General features: G+C 37.2%; 1 protein-coding gene across 2 annotated transcripts in view; it reads left to right on the forward strand.

Annotated features, from left to right (window-relative positions):
- Window positions 1-22,135, forward strand: part of ZMYND11 (zinc finger MYND-type containing 11) — a 106,971-nt gene that overhangs the window by 79,107 nt on the left and 5,729 nt on the right. For both annotated transcript variants that reach the window (XM_008503866.2, XM_030444810.1), the window contains 11 exons: window positions 157-318; window positions 9,195-9,272; window positions 9,698-9,790; window positions 11,131-11,218; window positions 12,366-12,421; window positions 13,173-13,250; window positions 13,797-13,915; window positions 15,705-15,912; window positions 17,750-17,818; window positions 19,732-20,004; window positions 21,023-21,208. In XM_008503866.2, coding sequence (XP_008502088.1) covers window positions 157-318; window positions 9,195-9,272; window positions 9,698-9,790; window positions 11,131-11,218; window positions 12,366-12,421; window positions 13,173-13,250; window positions 13,797-13,915; window positions 15,705-15,912; window positions 17,750-17,818; window positions 19,732-20,004; window positions 21,023-21,208 — 1,410 coding nt within the window. The remainder of the gene's footprint in view (window positions 1-156; window positions 319-9,194; window positions 9,273-9,697; window positions 9,791-11,130; window positions 11,219-12,365; window positions 12,422-13,172; window positions 13,251-13,796; window positions 13,916-15,704; window positions 15,913-17,749; window positions 17,819-19,731; window positions 20,005-21,022; window positions 21,209-22,135) is intronic.

Genomic DNA, 22,135 nt, shown 5'->3' on the forward strand with positions numbered 1-22,135 from the left:
GTTTTCCCCTGGTTTTTAAACATTATACACTTACTTTATATACTAAAATGTTTGTAATGTCTAATTGCTGGTGGATTTCAAGACATATCAATGTTGTTCTTAGTTCCTGCAGATTTTGACAGAATGTCATACCAAAATATTTTGTATTTTTTGTAGGACTGGGAAACAGAAAATCATGACTGGTATTGTTTTGAATGCCATTTGCCTGGAGAGGTGTTGATATGTGACCTGTGTTTTCGTGTGTATCATTCCAAGTGTTTGTCTGATGAGTTCAGGCTTAGAGACAGCAGTAGTCACTGGCAGTGCCCAGTTTGCAGGGTGAGTACCTCTGAGATTTCATCTGCTGATTAGAGGATTGATATTTATTATTAGATTCATTAAGCTGTCCAGATGGTCTGGCCAGGTTAATGGATAAAGAACTGAATATTGAAATGATGGTACATACCTAGAGCATCTATACAAAGATACCAAAACATGGTGCATGTAGCAGATGGTCATTTTTGAAGACTCCAGCAAGTTTTACTCATGCATTTGAACACACACAGTATATACTGTGCAGGAATGTGTGTATGTATGCATGCCATGTGTGAACGCAGTATATTGTGGAAATCTTCAACATGATAAAACAAATGTTGTATACGATGCTACTGTTTTTACTTAACATAATTTTAATGAATTATGTAATATTTTTTGATCTTGATGACTGCATTCATAATATTTTGTTGGAATCATATAGTGCTCTACAAAGCCACAATCACATTACTGAGGAAGGCAGTGTCAAAAATATGGGATGAAATCCTGCCTCCCCTTTACTTCTGTAGATTCTGTTGGTGCAAAAGGCCAATATGGATTTCACACATAGCATCCATATCTATCTTGTTTTTTCTTTAAAACTGCTGTTTGTATGAGTATGGTAGGGAGACAGAAAAGAATATTTTTAATATGCTTTTCAAGAATTTTTGCAGGTTTGTTATGTCATTAAATGACTAAACATTCTAGTTAGGGTGGTGTTTACTGGTCTCGAATCAGCCAGATAACTCTCTTTACTGTTGTCATCTCCAAATAGCCTCCCCCCAGTGGACCACATTCCTTGACTTTCTTAAATGGAGGGAATAATACATATGATTTTCTAAAGTTGAAATTATTGCTAAAGAAAGGCAAAAGGCTGTCAGTTGCACTCATCCTTGGATTTCTGGAAAGAGAGGAAACCCACTTGCATAAAGCTTAGATCAGGGAGCAGACTGACCCTCAGATGATCTGTGCTGCCAGGAATGTAAGGATTCATGTGCTTCTTAGTATGGAGAAACAGTTTTTGGAAACACATGTATTGTTTGGCTTCAAAACAGCATTTTTTGACTGCTCTTACCTCAGAACCTGTTGTAAAATACCTGTTACCTCAGATTTGGGGTCTCTCAGAGTTAGGGAAATAGCAAGAAAATAAATCCTGACTCAAGGAAGTGGAAAGAAATGAAAAAGAAATAGTGTCAGGGAAAGGCAATTAAGAATAAAGATATGAACTGTATCTCTCCATATTAAATTACTAGCATTTAATTTAGCTACTCAATATTTCCTCTGTTAAAAACAAAAATTGACCACACAGAGATGAGATGCTTTCAGATTTTTAAATAAATCTCTTTTGTAATTGCTTCCTCCTGTAATAAGTATTGATAGTTCTTACAAATAGTTAAAATTAGGTAAACTGAACCTAGTCGCCACTCTAGTTTACCAATAATTTTAGATTGCAATTGGTGAGGGTAGGGAATTTAAATAGTGTAAGCCACCTTGTACATGAGTTGGCTTGTAACTGGTAAGTAGGGTATCATCAGAGTGGAAATGCTGAATCATTGCATGAATAGGCAGAGATTTTTAGGGTGGTCAGCTTTGAGAACAGCTTGGCTTTCAGCCTGGGGCCTTGAAATCCTTTCTAGTAATGATATGAAACAAATTTTTACCTTGAAAAAAAATCCTGTGAAACTCAGACAATGTGCACTGTGTCTGTCTTTTTGCATATTGGTTCACTTTTCGTTATACAAAACTAAGGAGAGGTTTAGGGGGCTCTTAAATGCTTCCTGCCCCAGAGATCTTTGGTTCACTCAATCCCTCAGATGATGATCAGCCTATTTGTGTGAATATTGCCATTTTCAATGCCATAGCATCTTTTTCCCCCAGGGCTGGCAGCTCCTATTTTCCTTGTAATTAATCCAGATCTCTTCAAGCCCTAATTCTGCAAACTTGGACTAAGGAGGTTTGCACAGTCCCTGTAAGCAAAAGAGGTCTTGTTTAGTGTGGGAGTTAGCATCCTCATGTCAGGCTTCTGGCCATCCACTACTGTCTCCTCACATTCCTAGGAATCTGAATGCTCTGATTCTATTTTAAAAGCAAGCTAGAAGCCTGTATTCAAAAAACTACGGTAATCTGGAGAGTCCTGGCTGATGTCCAGTTACAGAGCTTAATTATCTTGCATAAGGGCAATGGGACTGACTTTGCATGATCAGCAGTAAATATGTTCAAGAAAAGTAGCAGCTGAGACAAAGAGATGCATAGATTTTCATACTTTATTCTTGTAACTGGACATATCATTTTTCACCTAGGGATTTCAAAGCTCTTTACAAAGGTGAAGTAAAAGGATTTTTGAAACCTACTGTATTGGGAAAAATAATCTAAGAATACTTCATTGTAAAGATTGCTTCTGTAGTGCTGCCAAGGTCAGCAAGCCTTTAGATTATTAATTTCACAATTGCTGGTTGTATTAGTTCAATCAACCTGCGCAGCTTTATCTTGCACACTTGACTACTCAGAAGCATTTTATAAAGGACATTGCCAAGGATTTGTTCATAACTTTAAAATATTTTTCCTTCCATAACAATTATAATAAACAGTCCCTTGCAAACCTTTCTCTGAACTCTGTTTTTCTTCAGGTGGTTTTTCTCCACAGCATCCATGGGCAAGAATGTCCAGTTCTTTTTTTTAAAACTTGACTGTACAACTCAGAATATTTTGTACTCTGTTTAATTCTCAGCAGGAGTCAAGAGTCAAACAAAGTTCAATTCAAACCACATTGCAGTGATTGAAAAATTTTCCCTGACTGCTGACTAATCATCAGTGAATCAGCTTTAAGTGAAATAAATTGGTATTATTAGTAATATTCCTGGTAGACAGGTCACAAGAGAAAGAATCAGTGTCCAATGAACTTTGAGATTACATGCCCCACTACTGGAATGGTCCATGCAAGAGAGGGTTAATCAACTTGATCTCTGAAGGATGCAAGAGACTTGTACCTTTATTGCTGCTTTTTGGTTAGATAAAAGGAGGAAATTGATTTCTCCAGCTGTTAATTAAACATCTAAATCCTAAAGAAAGTACTGCAAAAATACTGTTGGGTCTTTTGGGGGGAAATGATACAAATATCTAAATAGGCAAATATTTATCACGTGTTGGGTTAACCAATTATTTTAATTTCTTCTTTTAAAAATTCAGATTTCAAAATATTTTTATAAAAAGGAAAAACTATGCATGGTGACATTCCCAGAGGAACAGATTTTGATATGTGAAACAAAATAGCATTATTCATATGGTTTAACTTGATTCCTAAATTTTTTATAATCATCTAATCAGATTGATCTCTTGTGCACATGATTTGCAAGAAATTATAACCAATTTACCCATCATTTCCATGTTTCAATTTTTCATTTTTTTGTCTATATGACAGTAAAGGAAACAGTAGAGCTTAAGCTATTAAATGCTCTGCTGAGAGGTATCATATAAATAGATTATTTCTGAGTTCTGGTACTGTACTAAGCATTTTGTAGAGTATGTAAAAATACACCATCATGTAGTTCACAATCAACTTTAGACATAATTTGACAAGTGAGAATGGCAAACAGTAGAAAGTTTGAAGCACAGAAAAATGAAGGTTACTAAAGTGAAGTAACTCAATTACTCAGATCAGGTGGGTTTAGGTAGTAGCTGTTAGTTAAGATGGTTAATGTAAAATATAAGGAAGAATACAGCTCTGTTGATTTACTTCATGAAGTGTTCTGGTAGCAGTTTGTTATGTACTTGTATAATGAATAAACAGGATTTGGCATATTCACACAAATAATAGCCCTGGATCGGTGAGTGAAGAAAAGTCCTCCTATAGAGCCAATCTTAGCACTGCATGGTTCAGTGTGCAGACCCCATACCTGGGGAGGTATTGGTGCTGTGCTTCTGCCTCCCCTTCACCCTGCAGCTCTGTGCATCTGTGAGTAAAGTGAGTTGCTGGCAGCACTGGATACTGCATAGATAATAAAGTAAAAAATTAATTTCTTCACAGCAGTGAGTAAACTGGGAAACTTCCACTTAAAGCCTCCTACCACCTTCTCTGTGCATGTGAAGGCATATTTAATTCATGTAATTCTTCTTACTCAGAAGGTGCTCAGTGTACCATACAAGCACAGTGTAGTCTTGAAAGAGGCAAGTTTTATGCTATATTCTGCTTATGCAGATTGCTTTTCTGTCTGCTGCTTAGGGCACACTGTTGTTCTGAGACCCACCCTGTGTGCCTGCATACCTTTTTTTATGGTACAGAAAACCTGAGGACCTGAGGGTTGTGAGTTTGGGAGGGCAGCAGAACATTTAAGAATTCCATATATAGCACCAAATTCCTCTGGGAATTTAAACCCTAAAAAATCCAAGGGCTAAAGTGGGTACAGCAGGGAGTTTCCAAAGAGCAGTGTGAATGTATGTTAGAGTTGCATCTAGTTACCCTCTTCAGATACATCCCTAGAAATCTGAATTTCTTCTAGAAATGGAACTGATGTCTTAGAAACATGTATCTGTCATTGAGCAGCCTTCATCCAATCCATCATTGGATTGAAATGAAGCTCTCTGATGTGTACATACACATGACAGTTGAAGGAGGAAGGGAAAAAATATATTTGTTAATGAGAGATTACAGGGAAACCTCTTTACATGGAGATATTGAAATTCGCATAGCTAGACAGAATGTTGGCACTAACAATTTCTTAAAGTTTCTCTAATTTTTTTCTTTTTTTCTCTTCAAATGAAAGACTGCAGCAACAGCAGCATATTGACCATTGTCACCCTTTGATTTGAGGCCTTTATGCTAATTTAGGGTGCAGAGAACAGTCACTTCATATTGTAAACAGAGCTACTGCAGGATGGAGAGCTTCTGGGCAGCTTGCTGCTGCTACTCATGATTCATAAAGTCCTGTAGTGAATTCCTGCACTACAATCATGTCAGAATTGGTAAATAAATCTCACCTGCACAGTGCAATAACAGCTAACCAGTATTATTATTCTGGAATATTGAATACAAAAAGCAATGTAAATCTAACCTTCATGTACCAGCTTTGAAAACACAGTTATGCTGCAAAGAATAATGCATATGTAAGGTATTTCCTGCACACAAGCAGAGTTAGGTTACAGTCTTGGCCTTTCACCTACCAGATCTCATTAATCTTCTCCATAAGGATTGCTATTGTACAGGATATTACTTCAGTCCTGCAGCCCCGATGTAAACATGTATACCCAACCAAGCCTTTCAGTTTACCATGATTCAAAGTAGAAGGGCTGCAGATTTCTCTTTAAATTGGTATGACTTAGGAATCATCCTTGTTGTGGGTTAATCTTGGTAGACAGCTAAGCACCACACAGCCACTCCCCCACTTCTCCCCAACACTCAGTGGGGCACAGGAAGGGAAAAGGAAGAGTAAAAAGCAAGAACACTTTTGGGTTAAGATTAAAAGTGTTTACAAAATGAAGAAATGGAAGGAGAAATAAAATAAAAGAAGTGATGCAAATCAATAGCTCAGCACCTTCCATGGTAGCTGATGCCCAGTCAGGTCCTCAAGCAAAAGATGTCTCATCCCCTTAAGCTCCCTCCTCTGCCTTTCCATTGCTGAGCACAAAGTTATATGGCATGGAATATCTCTGTGGTTAGTTCAGGTCCTCTGCCTGAAGGCCTTGACAGTGTGCAAACACTTGTTCTGCAAGAAATAAAACATCAGTGTGTTATTAACACTGTTTTGGTCAAAATCTAAACCTTAACACTGAATGAGCTGCTATGAAGATAATTAACTTCATCCCTGCCAGACCTAAATGCAATCTTATATGAAGATAATATATTGTATTAAGATAATGTATCCTATCTAAATAGGATAGCTTCAAGTATAAAGATTCTGATAATCTTTTGGGGCTGGATGTAATCTTAGCAGTCTCCTTGAAAGAAACTTGTACTTAACCAAGTTTTGCAGTGGAGTGTCTTAGTAAATCTGACTGTGGGAAAAGATAGGCAGTAGATCTTGCTACTTTTACAGATTCACAAACCACCATCTTTGGTTTTAGTTCCCAAAAGCAGGAAGTGGAAAGACCTAATTTTCATTTATACTTGCTTGTATATCACTCTGGCTATAAAGGGACCTGAAAGTGGGTATATCTTCTTGGGTCAGAGCCATATGAATAGATTTTATAGAAATCATATCCCGCATTTAGTATTATCTTCCTTCTTGCTTAGTGGTTCTAGTTTGACTTCTCTTTGAACGCTAGAAGTCTTGAAAATACATAATAAATTTTTTTTTTTTAATTAAAAACTGTGCATTTTTCCATTATAGCTTCCACAGAATTTGAGTGGCACCTCCTAAAGGAGTATTCTGTGCTGAAAAGTGAATTAAGTGATTGGATTTTAACTTACTTGCTACAAAGAGTGAGCAACCTTGCCATAAAAAGACATTTTGCTGGCTCATAGGTTCTGAATCCCTAAATTCATTACCTATCAACATTTAGTAGAGAAACCTGAAGATGAAATTTTACTTTAAATAAATCAGTGTAGGAAACTGAAGGAAAAGTGGAGAAATTCTAGTTTGCCTGAATTGTCAAGTTAATTGTATTATTTTCATTGGTGCTTAAGATGATATTAATTGCTGACGTCAATAACAATACAAAGCCAGCTGTCTGTCTTTTCTTATGATCTGAAGGATAAGACTGTAAACCATCTATCTTAACAGTTTTTTAAAAACTGTCTTGCCCAGCAGGGCATGAAAAATGTTTCACATGAATTCTGAAATACTTTCAAAAGATGATAAATTCAGAATTATGTCAAAGAGGTGTAGAGGGGATAGTCAATGCAGGTGAATTTTATTGTGTCTTAATAATTCTGTCTTTTAAAATGCTGTGTCATTAACAAGCATACAATATTCCACTGCCTAAAATGACAAAATGACAGCAATGTTTCCTAATGCAGATAATTAAATGCATATTTGGATTTGCATTTGCAGTAATAATGTTGGTTTATGCAAAACTGAATAGGTGAATTCTAGCAGAATGCAGAGAGAGTCTCACAGGAGACAAAGTAAAACATGAATATGCAGATGGTGATTCAGATGTACAGTGCAGGGTAAAAGTCTGCCTCATTCCAGAGTTTGGAAGGAAGGCCAGGGAGCCATTAATATTATGAAAATAATGCATAAAAGCAATGCAAGTGTCCAGAGGACCTGATGTCGGCCCTTTTCACAACAGTGAGTTTTACCAAAACCTGGTACTGTCCTGTCAGGGAAGATGTGCAGCGTTGTTAGGCATTCTATACTACTTATATAGGTTCACAATTGAACTGATATTTCAGCATGGTTTGTAATGGTTCTATGAATACTGTTAAGCAGTTAAATAAACACATTATTGGTAGTGATGTGTACAATTTCTATTTAAGAAGGAGGTAGTAAGTACAGTCCTGAGATATGTGGGCTGGTGGTCAGCCTGTGATTTTCAGTGCCTTCAAGTGGCTTGCAGGAGGAATGTAAGCAGGGAAGACACAATCAAATCTTTTTTCTTTTTTCTTTTTTCTTTTTTCTTTTTTCTTTTTTCTTTTTTTTTTTGGCATTAACATGTAGTTTTTACTCTTGCCAAGTAAATATGTAAAAGTAGTTGCTCTGTACTCATTGTGCCTGCTCCCTCTATAGGTTCAGAGTCATATATAAGTAATTCAGTAAAAAATAGCACACCGCTGGTGATTAATAGTTCATAAGCCTTATACTTCTTTATAGTTACCTATTAGGACATGGATTCTATTTTTCTTTTATTTGCTAAGCAACAGTCATCTGCACAGTTGTGTGGAGGTTGCTAAAGACCCATCAAAATTTGGAGATGCAGCTGTAGCTAAGTAGTAGTTCTGCACTCAGTTTGCCTACAGGTGGTGATGTGAGGCATGAGAAGGGAAGAACTCAGCTGATGCTCAGTGTTAAGAATTCATATATTTGGAGGAATAAACATTTTTGCAAGAGATGTGAGCAGAAGAAATCACTTCAGGATAATAAACCTGAAACCTATGGTGCTGTCTTACCAAAATTTTGTTTTAGAGAACTACTGTAGGCAAGAGCAAGGAGGAGACAGCACTTTCCAGCCAGCTGTTGTGAGGCTGTGCAGAACTGTGCACAGCTGCTGTGACCTGGAACTGGAAAGTCTGGTTTGTAGGAGCACCCCAGGCATTTGCAGTGCAGTGCCTGCCCTCAGTGCTTCCCACTACTCTGCACTGGCTTTGAAAGGTGGGGATAAGTCTGTAGTAGTCTAAGATGAGGGAGAGAATCCCTGGATCCTGAACTGCTAAATAGAAGCAGTCTGTGTTTGGCAACTGGATTAGATTTTTTGAAGGAAGCACCACAAAATCAACAACTGCTTTGTTTCTTGAGCAGTAAAAAGTGCTCTGAGTCTTTACTAGCTACCTATTTGACTTCCTCCTGGACTATGTCTTTTTGCCTAGTGAGGGCATAATTTGTAGACGGTACAGGATATTATTTTTAAAAATAATTTCTTAATTTACTGAAAATATTTATGCCTTACTAATAGAAAGACCATTAAATAAATTTTAAACTGCTCCTTAAAAAGCCTTGCTTCATTGCTTTATTGTAATTAGACACTTTTTTACATGAGAGGTTTTGTCAAAGTATTATAGTTACAAGTGGAAACAAAGCCTATAATTCTTCTGTAGCCAAAGTCCTCAGCCCAGACATAATCCAAAGCAACACATATAGTTTTTGTAATGTGTTAGTATTACTAATTCCCCAGAAAGGATTTTCCCTAAAAAAATTATGTGATTCCAAAGTTTGCTTTTCAAATAATATTGTGATGTAGAGAAAAAATGTATTTGATGAATTCTTAAGTCCATTTTCAAATAATAACATGATCCTGTTTTTCTTTGGCAGAGTATCAAGAAGAAAAACACAAGTAAGCAAGAGATGAGCACATACCTGCGATTCATAGTCTCTCGTATGAAGGAGCGGGTGAGTCTGAAACAGGGAAATTTATCAGCATCTGGGGTAGCACTGGAGAGGTGCATTGCAGCTGGACATGTATCACTGCAAGGTGGGCTACAAGAGGATGTAATTTTATTTCCTCTGTCATAAGCACTGTGTGTATTTCAGCATAGACCTACCATGTCTCATTGCTCAGAGTAGGAGCAGGAGAACTCTGACAGGAGTTGTTTATGGCATGGGCCTGTGGCTCCTCTGAAATGGACATTTTTCAGGTTTGAGACACATGTAATCTCGCTGATTGTGGATCTACAGTATTCCCCACCTGAAATATTCCAAACTACTGCATTTTTTAAATCTCTTTTTTGGTTTTTGTGGTTTGTTTTTTTGGTTTTTTTTGATGTTTTAAGCAGAATCTAAATACAGTAACTCACACTGTCTCATGGTCCTTTCAGGCTATAGATCTAAACAAGAAAGGGAAGGACAACAAACACCCAATGTATAGAAGGCTTGTACACTCAGCTGTTGATGTTCCTACTATACAGGAGGTAGAGTGACTTGATTCTTAACTTCCGCACTGTTTATGGTATCTTTTAACAGTGAAGATAAATCTTGAGGACTAAAGCATTAATCCTGTTTATTCTCTTTATGATCAGTAGTTCAGTATTACGTTCAGCATGTCATACAGGACCTTAGAATTTCAAATTTTACCTTATAAATAGATAACTGAACTAGTTACCTTTTTGCCTAGTTATCAAACATAGAGTGTCCTCAATTCCTTTTGTACTGAAGTTTTAATAGGAGCTATAGGCTGCTAGAATCTTCAGAGAAAGTATCCTTTATCTAAGTCACCAAATATGGACTTGAGTGCCCCTGTTTGCATTTCTGGCCCAATGTTTTTGACCATATTCCAATTTTAGTCATTACGGCCTTGTGTAGGTGGCAACTTTATAAACATCTAAATGATTCACAAAGAATAATAACAGTAATTAAAAAAGACTTACTTAAAACATAAGTTTTGCATTAATTCCAAAAATAGAATTACTAGTAAATCAACTGCACATGACCAAAATGAACAGCATATTCATCTTTATTCATTGCTGCAACTGGATTGATATGAGATACTGTAGTATATAATTCCCTTTACAATTGAAGATATGAAAAATCTTTGCTTTATGGATAAACAGTAGCTTCAAACACTACTGGCTGGCTCAAAGTACTCATAACACTGGCTAAACCTGGAAATAGGTCAGGGTTTTTTTGGTCTTGATATTTTCCTAGAAATAGATGAGGTTTTGTTTGATGATGGGAATTCATATAGGTGTTCTTAACAGAACACAACTGAAAATGCCTCATTCCTTATTAGACAAAAGACTGAACTAGGAAAATGAACTGCATGTCTCCATGCAAGCATTTGTTATGAGTTTGGAAGAGTAAGACAAACAAACAGCCTCCATCAAACAGCATTGACTCTTAAGTGAAGACCCTGGAATTATAAAGGCAGTCCACATTGATATGAAACTAGCTGATATTTTAAGGTACAAAATCTTCACCTCAGGCAATATATTTTAATTTGAAAAAGTATTCTTGGCCGCATCTTATGATGAAGCTACTCCAAATTTCCCTTTTATAAACAAGAGATTTATTTTCTAAACTTAGTCAAGTATTAAAGCATCTATTTTACTTTGGGGCATTGTATAAGAGGAACAGTGCAGATAGTATTCAGGTACTAACAACCATGTCAAAGCATTTTAAGTAATCCCTCTGTATGCAGGAAAGGTGGTGTCTGATCTGTGTTGAAATGCAGATTTCTGTGAAAGCTTCTCTGCATAAAACAGGTACAGCATTCCAACAGTTTTTTCACAGTCCTGTGTTTTCTTTTGTGTAGAAAGTAAATGAAGGAAAGTACAGGAGTTATGAGGAGTTCAAAGCAGATGCTCAGTTACTTCTACACAACACAGTGATTTTCTATGGAGGTAAAATACTACATTTACTGCTTGCTTTATTTGATTTATCTTTATCTGTAGGAAACTCACAAGTTCAGGATTGAATTTGTTATTAGATAATCTTAAGAATGGATGAGGTAATTTGAGAGCCTTTAAAAATCAAACTAAGCTGCAAGAAGACTTTGCAGTCTTTTCTTGCTGACCTACTCCACAATTAGTTTCATCTTCTCTGAGTAAACCTGTTAGTGGGAATGTGCAGTTTTGCTATCCTCTTTTCCTCTGCAGCTCAAGTCATAGGTCAGTCTACACTGCAGATTCCTGCCAATATACAGATGTTGCTCTAGGGCAGAAAGAGGTGATATTCTGCTGTATCACCAGAAATGTGCTATAGACATGTTTTTCACTTGTGAGCAGTATCTGCTGCCATTCTGTGACAGTGCATTGGTGTAGGGTACAGCCACTGAAGGCATTGCCAGCTACTGGGCAGGTATTAAGTGACTGATACTGTGGGACAGTCTGGAAGTGGAAAAATGCCACCAGAAGCTATAGCCAAGCCCTATAACCAGGTTCTCCAGAACCATCATTTCAGGAAGGATGTGGTTCTCCCCTGCAAACATGGTTCACATCAAGGAAACTGGGGGAGGGTGGGACATCTTTTTGCAGCACCAGAATATCCACATTGTCACGTCTAGGGAGAGATACGAATTTGCTAACAGAGGAATGCACAGGTATAAAGGGAAAATCACAGAGTAAGAAATAATCTGTGAAGCACTACTTTGAGCTGAAATACTTGTGTGGTTGTTGTACCTGTCAAGCAATAGCAGGGAACCATGTTTTAGGAGAATTGCAGTGTGTCGTTAAGATACTAGCAGGAGAAGAAACTGGATCCATATTAAGAACATCCCTGTCTCCCTGCTGCTCCTCACATGTGTATTTGTATTGTTCCATGCCAAAAAGCTCCCAACAGTATTTTTTCATAGAATATATAAGAGAAAACAAATATAGAACTGACTGCTAGAAAATTTTAAATGGAACTGTTATCCAAGTGACTGCATTATATTTTGTATTCTCAAGAAAGACAATTATGGTATGAAAGTCATAACAATAAGAGCTGAAAGCCTTTGTAAGCATTGTGATCATCCTATGATTGTTCATACCAATTTTTTTTTATTTATAGCGGACAGTGAACAAGCTGATATAGCGAGGATGCTTTACAAAGACACATGTCATGAAGTAAGTAGAACCAACCAAGAGGTACACAAGATACTAGATTTTCATTTCAGAATCTAAAAAAAATTATTCTTCACATTGCAAAAATAAAAAGATGTGAAATTTGGTTTAAATTTGCCCCTAACTTTCTAACAGATGGTTCAGAATTCCTGTTTTCTTTTCTTGTCGTTTTTTTGTTTTGTTGTGGGTTTTTTTGTTTTTTTTGTTGTTTGTTTGGGTTTTTTTGTGGTTTGTTTTTGTTTTTCAAATAGACTGTTGGAAAATACTAATATTCAGACTTTAGTTTAGAAAATAATCTAGTAATACATAGTTGGTCTAGAAATAATTGTACTTGCTAACCTAAGTTGAACCTGAATTCCTATCCAAATCTTAATTTGCAGTGAAACATTTTTCAATGTTAAGAGGAGACCAGAAAATAAAGTTGTCACACTTCCTCCATTTGTACAGTTTCTTCTTTCAGAATGTGCTTTAAATATTTGATGAATTTTAAGAACTATTATTTGCATTTTTGCTATTATAAATCATTCAGAGTTGACTTAGTCTCCTCCCTCTGTCTTGTTTTTCTAAAATAGGAATGAAGTTTCTGCACATTGCCTTTCATCCACTCTCAGCTCACTTTGGTTTCACACCTCTAGTTTGCACAGACAGAAGTCACATGCAGAGCTGAAAGATTTTGCTACTTAAGAGAGAGGGTTACTACTAAAGTCACATAAATAGGAATTTTTGGACTTATTTACCTTTTTTTGTTTTTCAGCTGGATGAACTGCAGCTTTGCAAGAACTGTTTCTATCTGTCAAATGCACGACCTGACAACTGGTTCTGCTATCCTTGTGTATGTTGCTGACACAGATTTTTATTTGTTTGTTTTCTCTATGAAATCCTGCAGTTTTGGTGTCATTAATGCACTGAATATTCCGTATCAGAAGGCTTGTTTCAAAAAACATGGTTTGGACTCTGTAAGCTCTGTAAGCCCAGATATTTTATATAAGTGCAATGTTGATTGAAGTTGAAAGCATTAACAAGATAGGTTGTAAAACTTGGTTATCAGCCAGTTGGTACAGTCTCACAAGGAACTTACAGAAATAAAACTTTGCTCTTGGATGAAGCTATAAAGACAAGTTTTATTTTGGGGCTGCTGAAGATCTCTGTTTTCAATAGACAGTTATACCCTTTTCAGACTTTGTAATTTTTTTACTTTGATCCAAGCAGAATCATCGAACAGAAAATGTGTATTACAGGAAGATAAAAATGAAAACAGTGCTAAACATAAAGAGAAACTGTATTCTTAAAATGCTAGCACAGTATTACAGCAGAATATTTTTGGAAGATGTCAATATAATACTTCATATCCAATAATAAAATAAAACATTTTTTCCAGATTCCTAATCATGAGTTGGTTTGGGCCAAAATGAAAGGCTTTGGGTTTTGGCCAGCCAAAGTCATGCAGAAAGAGGACAATCAAGTTGATGTTCGCTTTTTTGGCCATCACCACCAAAGGTAATTTATTAATTCCATGTGCTGATATTTACAAACAATACTTAAAGGAATTGCTCTCATCTATCATGTTGTAAACCTTGGGCTCAGCTGGCTGTTAACATTAGAAAGACTGAATACTCTGCCATAATTGTTCCAGAAAATTTAAAGCTCAGTCTAACACATCTGAAATTGCCAAATGGCTCAGAGATTCCCTTTTCACAGTGTCCACAGGGATTACTTAATGCCATTTTAATTAAAGAAAGCAAGTGAACTTCAACTGTTTTTTCAAATCAGTATTGCTAATCCAGTCCAAGGTGAAAATGGGACAGAAATGTACTCTTGCTACTATCAGTATTGACTGTCTGAAATTTTCTCTTCTGAGCAGGCACATTGCAATTTTATATTTTAGTAACATAATCTACATCACAAATATTTCTGTTTCCCTGCTAGAACATTGACAGAGCTCCTGCTGTGAGCCAGGTTGCCATTTCAGAGACTAACTCTTTACATTTCAAACTTCACTCTTAGAGATAAGCTTTTACTTCCATCTCCAGTTGTTTGTTCAGCATTTGGGGAGCATAATAGTACTGTTACTACAGTGGATGTTCTGGTATTTTTCTCCTGTTTGATTTATATGTCTGTAATGACATATGTCTGGAGATGAGACATTTACAAAGTCATTCATAGTTATTGGGAAGGTGGTTATCTTTCAGTGCATGCCCAAAGGGTCTAGACAATTTAGTAGCAGTGTTTTATGAGACTGTTTATTTAAATTGTTTTTAGTGTAACTTGTGCAGTATATAACATGCTTTATTTTGTTATACGAAGCATTAACATTTTCTAATAGGCATGAAGTTGGTAAAGGTTCATTATTTTTGTCTCAATCACAGAGTGATTTACCTTGAATCTATTTGCAAATGCAGCTTATCTCAGTCTTAGCATTAAGTTCACACAGCCTCAAACTACTTAATAAAGTAACATGGCACTTGTGGGATGAGGTGCTTGCAACTTCTTAAACAAATGCTGATAGAAAAGGCAAAATGCATTTTACTACAGTGCCATTGCTTAGTGACTGTGCTGGACTTGAACAAAAGACAAAATACCTGGTTGTTGTAAATTAGTATTGCTTGATTTCATTGAAATGAAATTTATACCATAAGAATTGAGAATCTGTCAGCTTGCACTGATTTTGTTACAGTATTTATTTTATTATGTAGATGTGCATGGTAATGACTCTTTAATATCCAGTGTTCAAATGTCAAGAGCTGCCCATCTAGCTCTATGTGGAGTCTCTGAAAATATTTAAGAGGACAAAGTAGCTTTGGAACCAAGTCACTGGCCTAATTCAGTCCAAAAGAGCATGACAGTCCCCACGGGAGTTCAGTCCTGTTAGAGCAGGACCCAAACTACAAAATAACCTCTGTTTGAGGTGATAATTTGGTACACTCCTTAGCAGTTTTAGCAAAGGGGTCAAGGGCTAAATTGGTTTAGCACATAACCTTCAGTAGAGATATTTCTGTGTCTGACTCCGCTCATTTAGCAGGAAGGAAGGTAGGAGATGTGATTGTTATTGTTGCTGGGGAATGTTTGTGGCTCACCAAAAATGAAAGCAACTTTCAACTATAGCACCTGTGCCACAGCTAACATGCTTATAATAACACAAATGTCTAATGGTATGCAGCCCATTTTTTTCAGATGTGTTTAAATTTACCAAAATTCTGGGTTAAAAAAAAAATTATCAGTGACCAGCTACTGGGAAAAACTGTTGTATTTAATATTCCTGAACTTGTCTCTACTGTGTATTTAAAAGGGCCTGGATCCCCTCTGAGAACATTCAAGATATTACAGTCAACATCCACCGGCTGCACGTGAAGCGCAGCATGGGCTGGAAGAAGGCTTGTGATGAGCTGGAGCTGCACCAGCGCTTCCTCCGTGAAGGGAGATTCTGGAAATCAAAGAATGAGGATAAAGGGGAAGAGGAGGCAGAGTCGAGTATCTCTTCCACGAGCAACGAGCAGGTGAGTGCTGCCAACCAGGGTAGTTTATTAAAATTTACAAAGATTAATGTTTTTTATTAATCTCCTATTAAATTAGCATCGTGCTCTGCCTGCAGTTTCCTGGTGACAAGAGGGCTCCAAGTCTTACTTTCCCTATGTTTTGTAGCTCAGGAATAACAAGTATATAGAGTTTTTCTCTTTCCTCAGTTTCTTGAGTGACATCTGGGAAGTTTCAAAATGTTTGTCACCTACAGCACCTTGATGAGACAGACCAAGATTTCTAAAGTTAAATAGGAATGTCCACATTAAATGTCATGGATATCAGATAGACCACGTTGCCTTCTTGGACTCCCATCAAGGGACAGTCCTGTAGCTGTTCAGCCTTGTCACAGCTGGAGTATGGTCATCTTTGACTGTATTCTGCATTACAGATCCCTGAATAACACCAACCATGACATTTTCAGCAAGTCCAACTAAAGTTAGGTGGGCAAATGTTGCTCTTGAGGACCATGTGGCCACCAACTGATTAAGGCCATTAAAAATAATTGTGCAAACCAAACAAACTAATACTAGTTTTAAGAAAGGTCAAAAGGACAAAGGCCCAGGATAAAAGCTTCATGTTGTCATATAGAAATTTCTTTATAACAGCTGAGCCTTGCCGACCATTTTGTGTCCAAGAGGGTATTACATATTCAGTATTACTAACTTGGCAATAAGATTTTCAGAGCTTGCATTATGCTTCTCTGTATTTTTGCAGCCTTTCCTCTGTCAACATCTTGTTTCTTCATTTAAAATCACTATCCTATCTCTAAGTCTGTATTTTAAAAATTGGCATGTTTTGACCCTCTTCCTTGGCCCTTTAGTTAAATAGGTCTATCATGCAATTCATAACTTACATAAACTTACAATTTATAAAACTGGCTATTGCTTTTATGCTCATTATCAAAGTGGTTTAAGGCTTTTTTGACCTCATTTGCTTATCTAACTCTTTGTAGCCTCTGTGTTTCATGTCCTGTATGCAGTTATGCAACAGTGTATGAGAAAACAGGAAAACAGTCACAAATAATACTTATGAAAGAAAACAGTGGCATTTTCCCAGTTTTTTAGAAGTATCAGTCAGAGAGTTTGAAGTGTCCATTTGTGTATTTTCTGTTCCACCCCAAATGTTCATGCTTCATCTGGTTAATGCTTATATTTCCACTGGTTTCCCAGATACAGCAACATCAGAGTAGCTGCTGCACTCAGTGCTCTGCACTGACAGACACAATCACTACCTGCTACTGGGTACTTCAAAAACAGGAGTAAGAACATTTCAGCAAACCATTGCAAGATAACACACCATCTGCTTAGATCACACCCTTGTTTTCTGTTTCTTGTATTCTAAATAATGAAGTTTTGTGCCCCTTCAAGCATAAAATTGTAATCAATTATAGCAAGTCTGAGTAATCTTACTGTCTTTATATAGATACATTCTCTTTATAACTATTGCTGTTTTCTCACTCCCAACAAGATCTGCCTAACAAGACTGCCTAGCTGCAGTCCCTGATATCAGAATACTCCAGAAACAAGTGTTTGAATTTGTGTGTGACATGAAGAAAAGAATGGTTAAGGGTATTTTAAAAAATACGTGTTAGAACTTTTTAATGAATTTTGTTCCTTCATGCAATCAAAGTCATCAGTGGTCATATGGAAAACTGGGAACTTCTCATTTAAGAGCAGTATCCAACTTTCTGTTTGTTAAATTAATCAGTTGCACATAATCACAAATAAAACGTGCACTGGTCATGTTACAGTGGGTGAACTGTTATATGAACTGTTTTTTTTTAAATGATACAATATGCTTTTCTAATGTTCACAGCTGAAGGTTACTCAGGAACCAAGAGCAAAGAAAGGACGACGTAACCAGAGCATGGAACTAAAGAAAGAAGTAAGTATCTAAAACCATAGCAAAGTACAAAATATCTGAAATTTTAATAGACACTCCTTCTATTTCTGTAGTCTTTTAGTGATTTTACAGTATTAATTTCAGAAGTTCCAGCCCCATAGCTTGGTCCTCCTTGCTAACAAACAATTGTACCTCTCTTATGCAAGTCACTGGTGTTGTCATAGTAATACTCTTTATCATGAATACATCAACAGTCAGCTTACAACATTTTCTTTTGTTTTAATGGAAAAATCAGGCTATTTAGTAAGTCTTTAAACAGCAGAAATGAGAAAGTCTTTTTCGTGATCAAGAATATTAGGTTTTTAAAGTGTCATATCCACCTATGTCGATGGAACTTCCTTCCTTATCCAAGTTGCACACTGAATAACCATGAAACCAAGTAACCAAGGGGCTGTATTACTGTGCCTGTGCACAAGGGGGCAGTCAGTGAGACAGCCATAATTCTCATTTTTCTCAACTTTGGAGTACTTCTTTTCTGGCATTCTTTCAGCTGCATTTTGAACACTGTGAAAAGTTGGTACGTATGCATTGTCCTCAGAAGAGGACTCAGGACTCTATTACAGAGGAATGTCCAGGTATTTTGGAATACCTATTACAGAGGAATGTCCCAGCATTATGTGGGATGGCGCTGGTGCCTGAAATCCAGGCATTGCCACTCCTAAGGTCTGGGCACCTGTCTCCCCTGGCAGCTGGCAGTGCAGGAGGCACCTTCATTGATGGAGGCAGTGATGGGTGCTCCCTGGGGCAGAAGCTACATTTGAGTGCAAGATAGGGACATTACAGTGTAGAATGCCTTGTCATTTTTATTGTTTCCTGTCAAGCAAATGCTGTAATTTGTTTTGTATATTTATGTCTTAACATTTGCCTGATACCTGATCTGTGATTCAGAAGTCAATCACAGTGACCTATTAAAGAGTAATTGGTTGCAAAAGTGAATACATAGCAAGCTTTTTCTTCGTGTGAGAAGTGCCCCATTACCCACAGAGGGAAGACGTCTAGTCCTGAGCAAGTCTGGTGCTAGAAGCACTGTGTACTTTGTCTGCACATGGTTAAATGAGCTTTAAAAAATATCTAATTTAAAACAAAACAAAAGAAAAAAACTCACAACCAAATAACATCCATCTTTGTCTTCAGACACGTCAAATGTCACTAAGAGTTTGCTTGGACATTACTTCTGTCTGTTCTAAGGAGAAGGAGCAATTGATGTTACAGGGTAATAACACAGGCAGCTAAACTCAGTGCAGTGTATTGCAGTAACTGTGATTTCCTTCTTGATAACTGTGTAATTACAGAAAGCTTCTATGGTCATCCAAGTCTAGTTCTATATTACTGGAAGCAAGACTTAAGATGCTCATTAGCTTTTCATCTTCAAAGCAGCTTTGAAGTTCAAATCAATCTTTGCAGCAGTTTTGTGAAATCAGTGGAATATTACAGACTCTGGGGGAGCCTGTTGGGCTAGAGCAAGAGAGGCCAAAGAGTTTGCCCTAGCAATTCAGGCACCTTGACCACACAGCTACAGTCTGTTCAGGGAGAATAGTAGGGGAACAACCTACAGCAACCCTTCAGTAATCCCAAGGGATCTGCAGCATAGCCTCTAGTGTTGGTCATACTTGATGGGAAGTGAGGCTGTTGAGTGTGGCACAGTGATGCCATATGTGTGCTTCCTTCTTGAGGGCTCTGAGATGAAGTCAGAAAAGCCTGACCAAAGAGTCTATCCACTGCCATGCTGTATTTTCTCAGGCATCCTGCATCCCATTAGCAGTCAAAGTCTTCAGCAGACACTTTTTCATATTAATTGTGCTTATATTACTCATGTAACATTTTTTCTCCAGGGGGAACTGAAAGTCAACTTGTATTTTGGTATCTGCATTTACAAGTTTGTTCTTTCTCTGTAGGAGCCAGAGCCTGAAACTGAAGCAGTAAGTTCAAGCCAGGAAATTCCCACAATGCCCCAGCCCATTGAAAAAGTTTCAGTCTCAACTCAGACCAAGAAGTTAAGTGCCTCTTCTCCAAAAATGCTGCATCGGAGCACCCAGACCAGTAATGATGGAGTATGTCAGAACATGTGCCATGACAAATACACCAAAATCTTCAATGATTTCAAGGACAGGATGAAAGCTGATCACAAAAGAGAAACTGAGAGAGTTGTGCGAGAGGCAGTGGAAAAGGTAACTCTTCCTGAACATCACCTGCACTTTGGTTTGAGGAGTTCTTTTCTCACTTTTTTCTATTTTTGTACCATCTACCCTTAAGAAAATGAATCTACCCATTTTCCAGTGAAGCCCCACAAAAATATTTTTCATTATTGCGTTTTAGGAAAAACTCCTGTGTTTTTTTATTCTTGCACAGTTAAATCAGTTTGTGATCCAAAATTAAATACAATTGTTCATTCCTGAGTATCCATTTCCAAAGCCTTTGTCTCCATTGTCAAATGTTGTAAAAACCAGGATTGTTTAAGTGCTATTCATAACTATTTTGTGAATCTACTGATCTAAACATTAAATAGATTCACTGAAATTTGTTTGAATTTTATTATCTCCTGATAACCTGTTTAACATTCAATATGTAAGCCTGAGCTGGCCAGCTTTGGCTGGAGAGAACAAGAGAATATAAGGGATGAATTATCTGGCCTCTCTTAATTACCTGTTGTAAGGTGAATTTCCTTCTGGGTGAAGGACTAGGGAATGAATCTAGGGAGTATTAAGTGTTAACCCTGTAGGATTAAGGCACTAAACTTTCGGATAGCTGAGGAAGGGCAAAGGAGTCCCACTGACAATCAGCACCTCTTGCTGAACTCAGGGATGTTCTATTTATTATTTTCAACTGTTTCTTTGCTGTATATTTATATGCAGTTGTAGATTTGGAAAAGAAAAAAAAAAATCATTGTCTAAGGTAAATTTGTAAATTAGTCATCAACAAAATACAAATGAAACCAATTTATCTGCTTTTGTAGATGCCTAGCAGAATAGAAATATAATGACATTTTTAGTTTGAATGTTTTGTATGACATGGATTTTTTAAAATACCTCTGAAGGAGAGAATTTTATTTTCTAAACTGGTGAAATCTCTACTTACATGGTCTCCACCCACATTAGTAGAAGAGGTTTAAAGAGTAGGGGTTTAAAGAAGATACTTTTATTCCAGTAGCTTCTCCATTGATGTGTTTTGGTGGCTTTCTTATGGCAGCTGCGTACAGAGATGGAAGAAGAGAAAAGGCAGGCTGTAAATAAAGCTGTGGCCAACGCACAAGGAGAGATGGACAGAAAATGTAAGCAGGTAAAGGAGAAGTGCAAAGAAGAATTTTTAGAAGAAATTAAGAAGTTAGCAGGCCAGCACAAGCAACTGATTTCCCAGACCAAGAAGAAGCAGTGGGTAAGTGTCAAAAATGTATTACAGGAGAATAAATGGAAAAGTATAAAGCAGTTGAAGGTTATTTTTCTCTTTATTTTTAACTGCACTGTTCCTTCACTGGTCTTTCTGCTTTAAGGTTTGCTCATTCATATTTCTGATTTCAAATTCTCCTACCCTCCAAATTTCAGCTTGAAGTTCTGATTGCTTTCCATCTCAGTTATGTGGTTAACAGTGCCATCTGCCTGAGTCCATTGATGTTAGTATGAAAATATTTTTTTTCTATCTGGAGCTTTATTCCATATAGGTCAGGTTTTGCACTATATTCACACTCCTCTGATTTCAAGACCCTAGAGGTTATTGTATCTGGATGCATCAATTTGGATTCCCTTGCTAATAATGCTGGTAGTGTTACCCTTTTGGCCTTTCCTTCTCTAAGCTTTTTCTGCACCTCTTTTATGTTCTTTATTTAAGACATGACTTTTTAAAATATATTTCTTTCCCTCGTTCAGTTGTTAAGCCAAAATCTGAAGTGTTGTCTCTAAAAACCACGTTTGTATGCCCTTCATAAAAGTGAAACCAAACATCAAGCTTACCGTTCTGTTACATGCTGCAAATTTTTCCCTGCTTTTGCCTTTGTATCTCCTATTTTCTTTTCAAACCAGAAGTGTGTTCTCCCATCTACTCAAACATTACAAGCACTCTAATATTGTGCTGTTAGCCTGTAACAGAGGTGGGTGGAAACTGTTACTCCGAGGAGCAGTGAGCCTGGCACATAGACAAACTTCTCTATTCCTTTGCTAATATTCATAGACCAGAGGAACGACGAATGCCATCGCCAGGGAAATCACAGTGCACTGTAGTAGCCGTCTGTAACCTCCAGGAGGATGTGCTCCGGATTTCTTGCTCGCCTCCTTTTGAGCGTTTGGCAGATGCGGCTGGGAGGATGCG

Source organism: Calypte anna, chromosome 2 (genome assembly GCF_003957555.1).
Source record: "Calypte anna isolate BGI_N300 chromosome 2, bCalAnn1_v1.p, whole genome shotgun sequence".
In the NCBI taxonomy this organism is placed as follows: domain Eukaryota; kingdom Metazoa; phylum Chordata; class Aves; order Apodiformes; family Trochilidae; genus Calypte; species Calypte anna.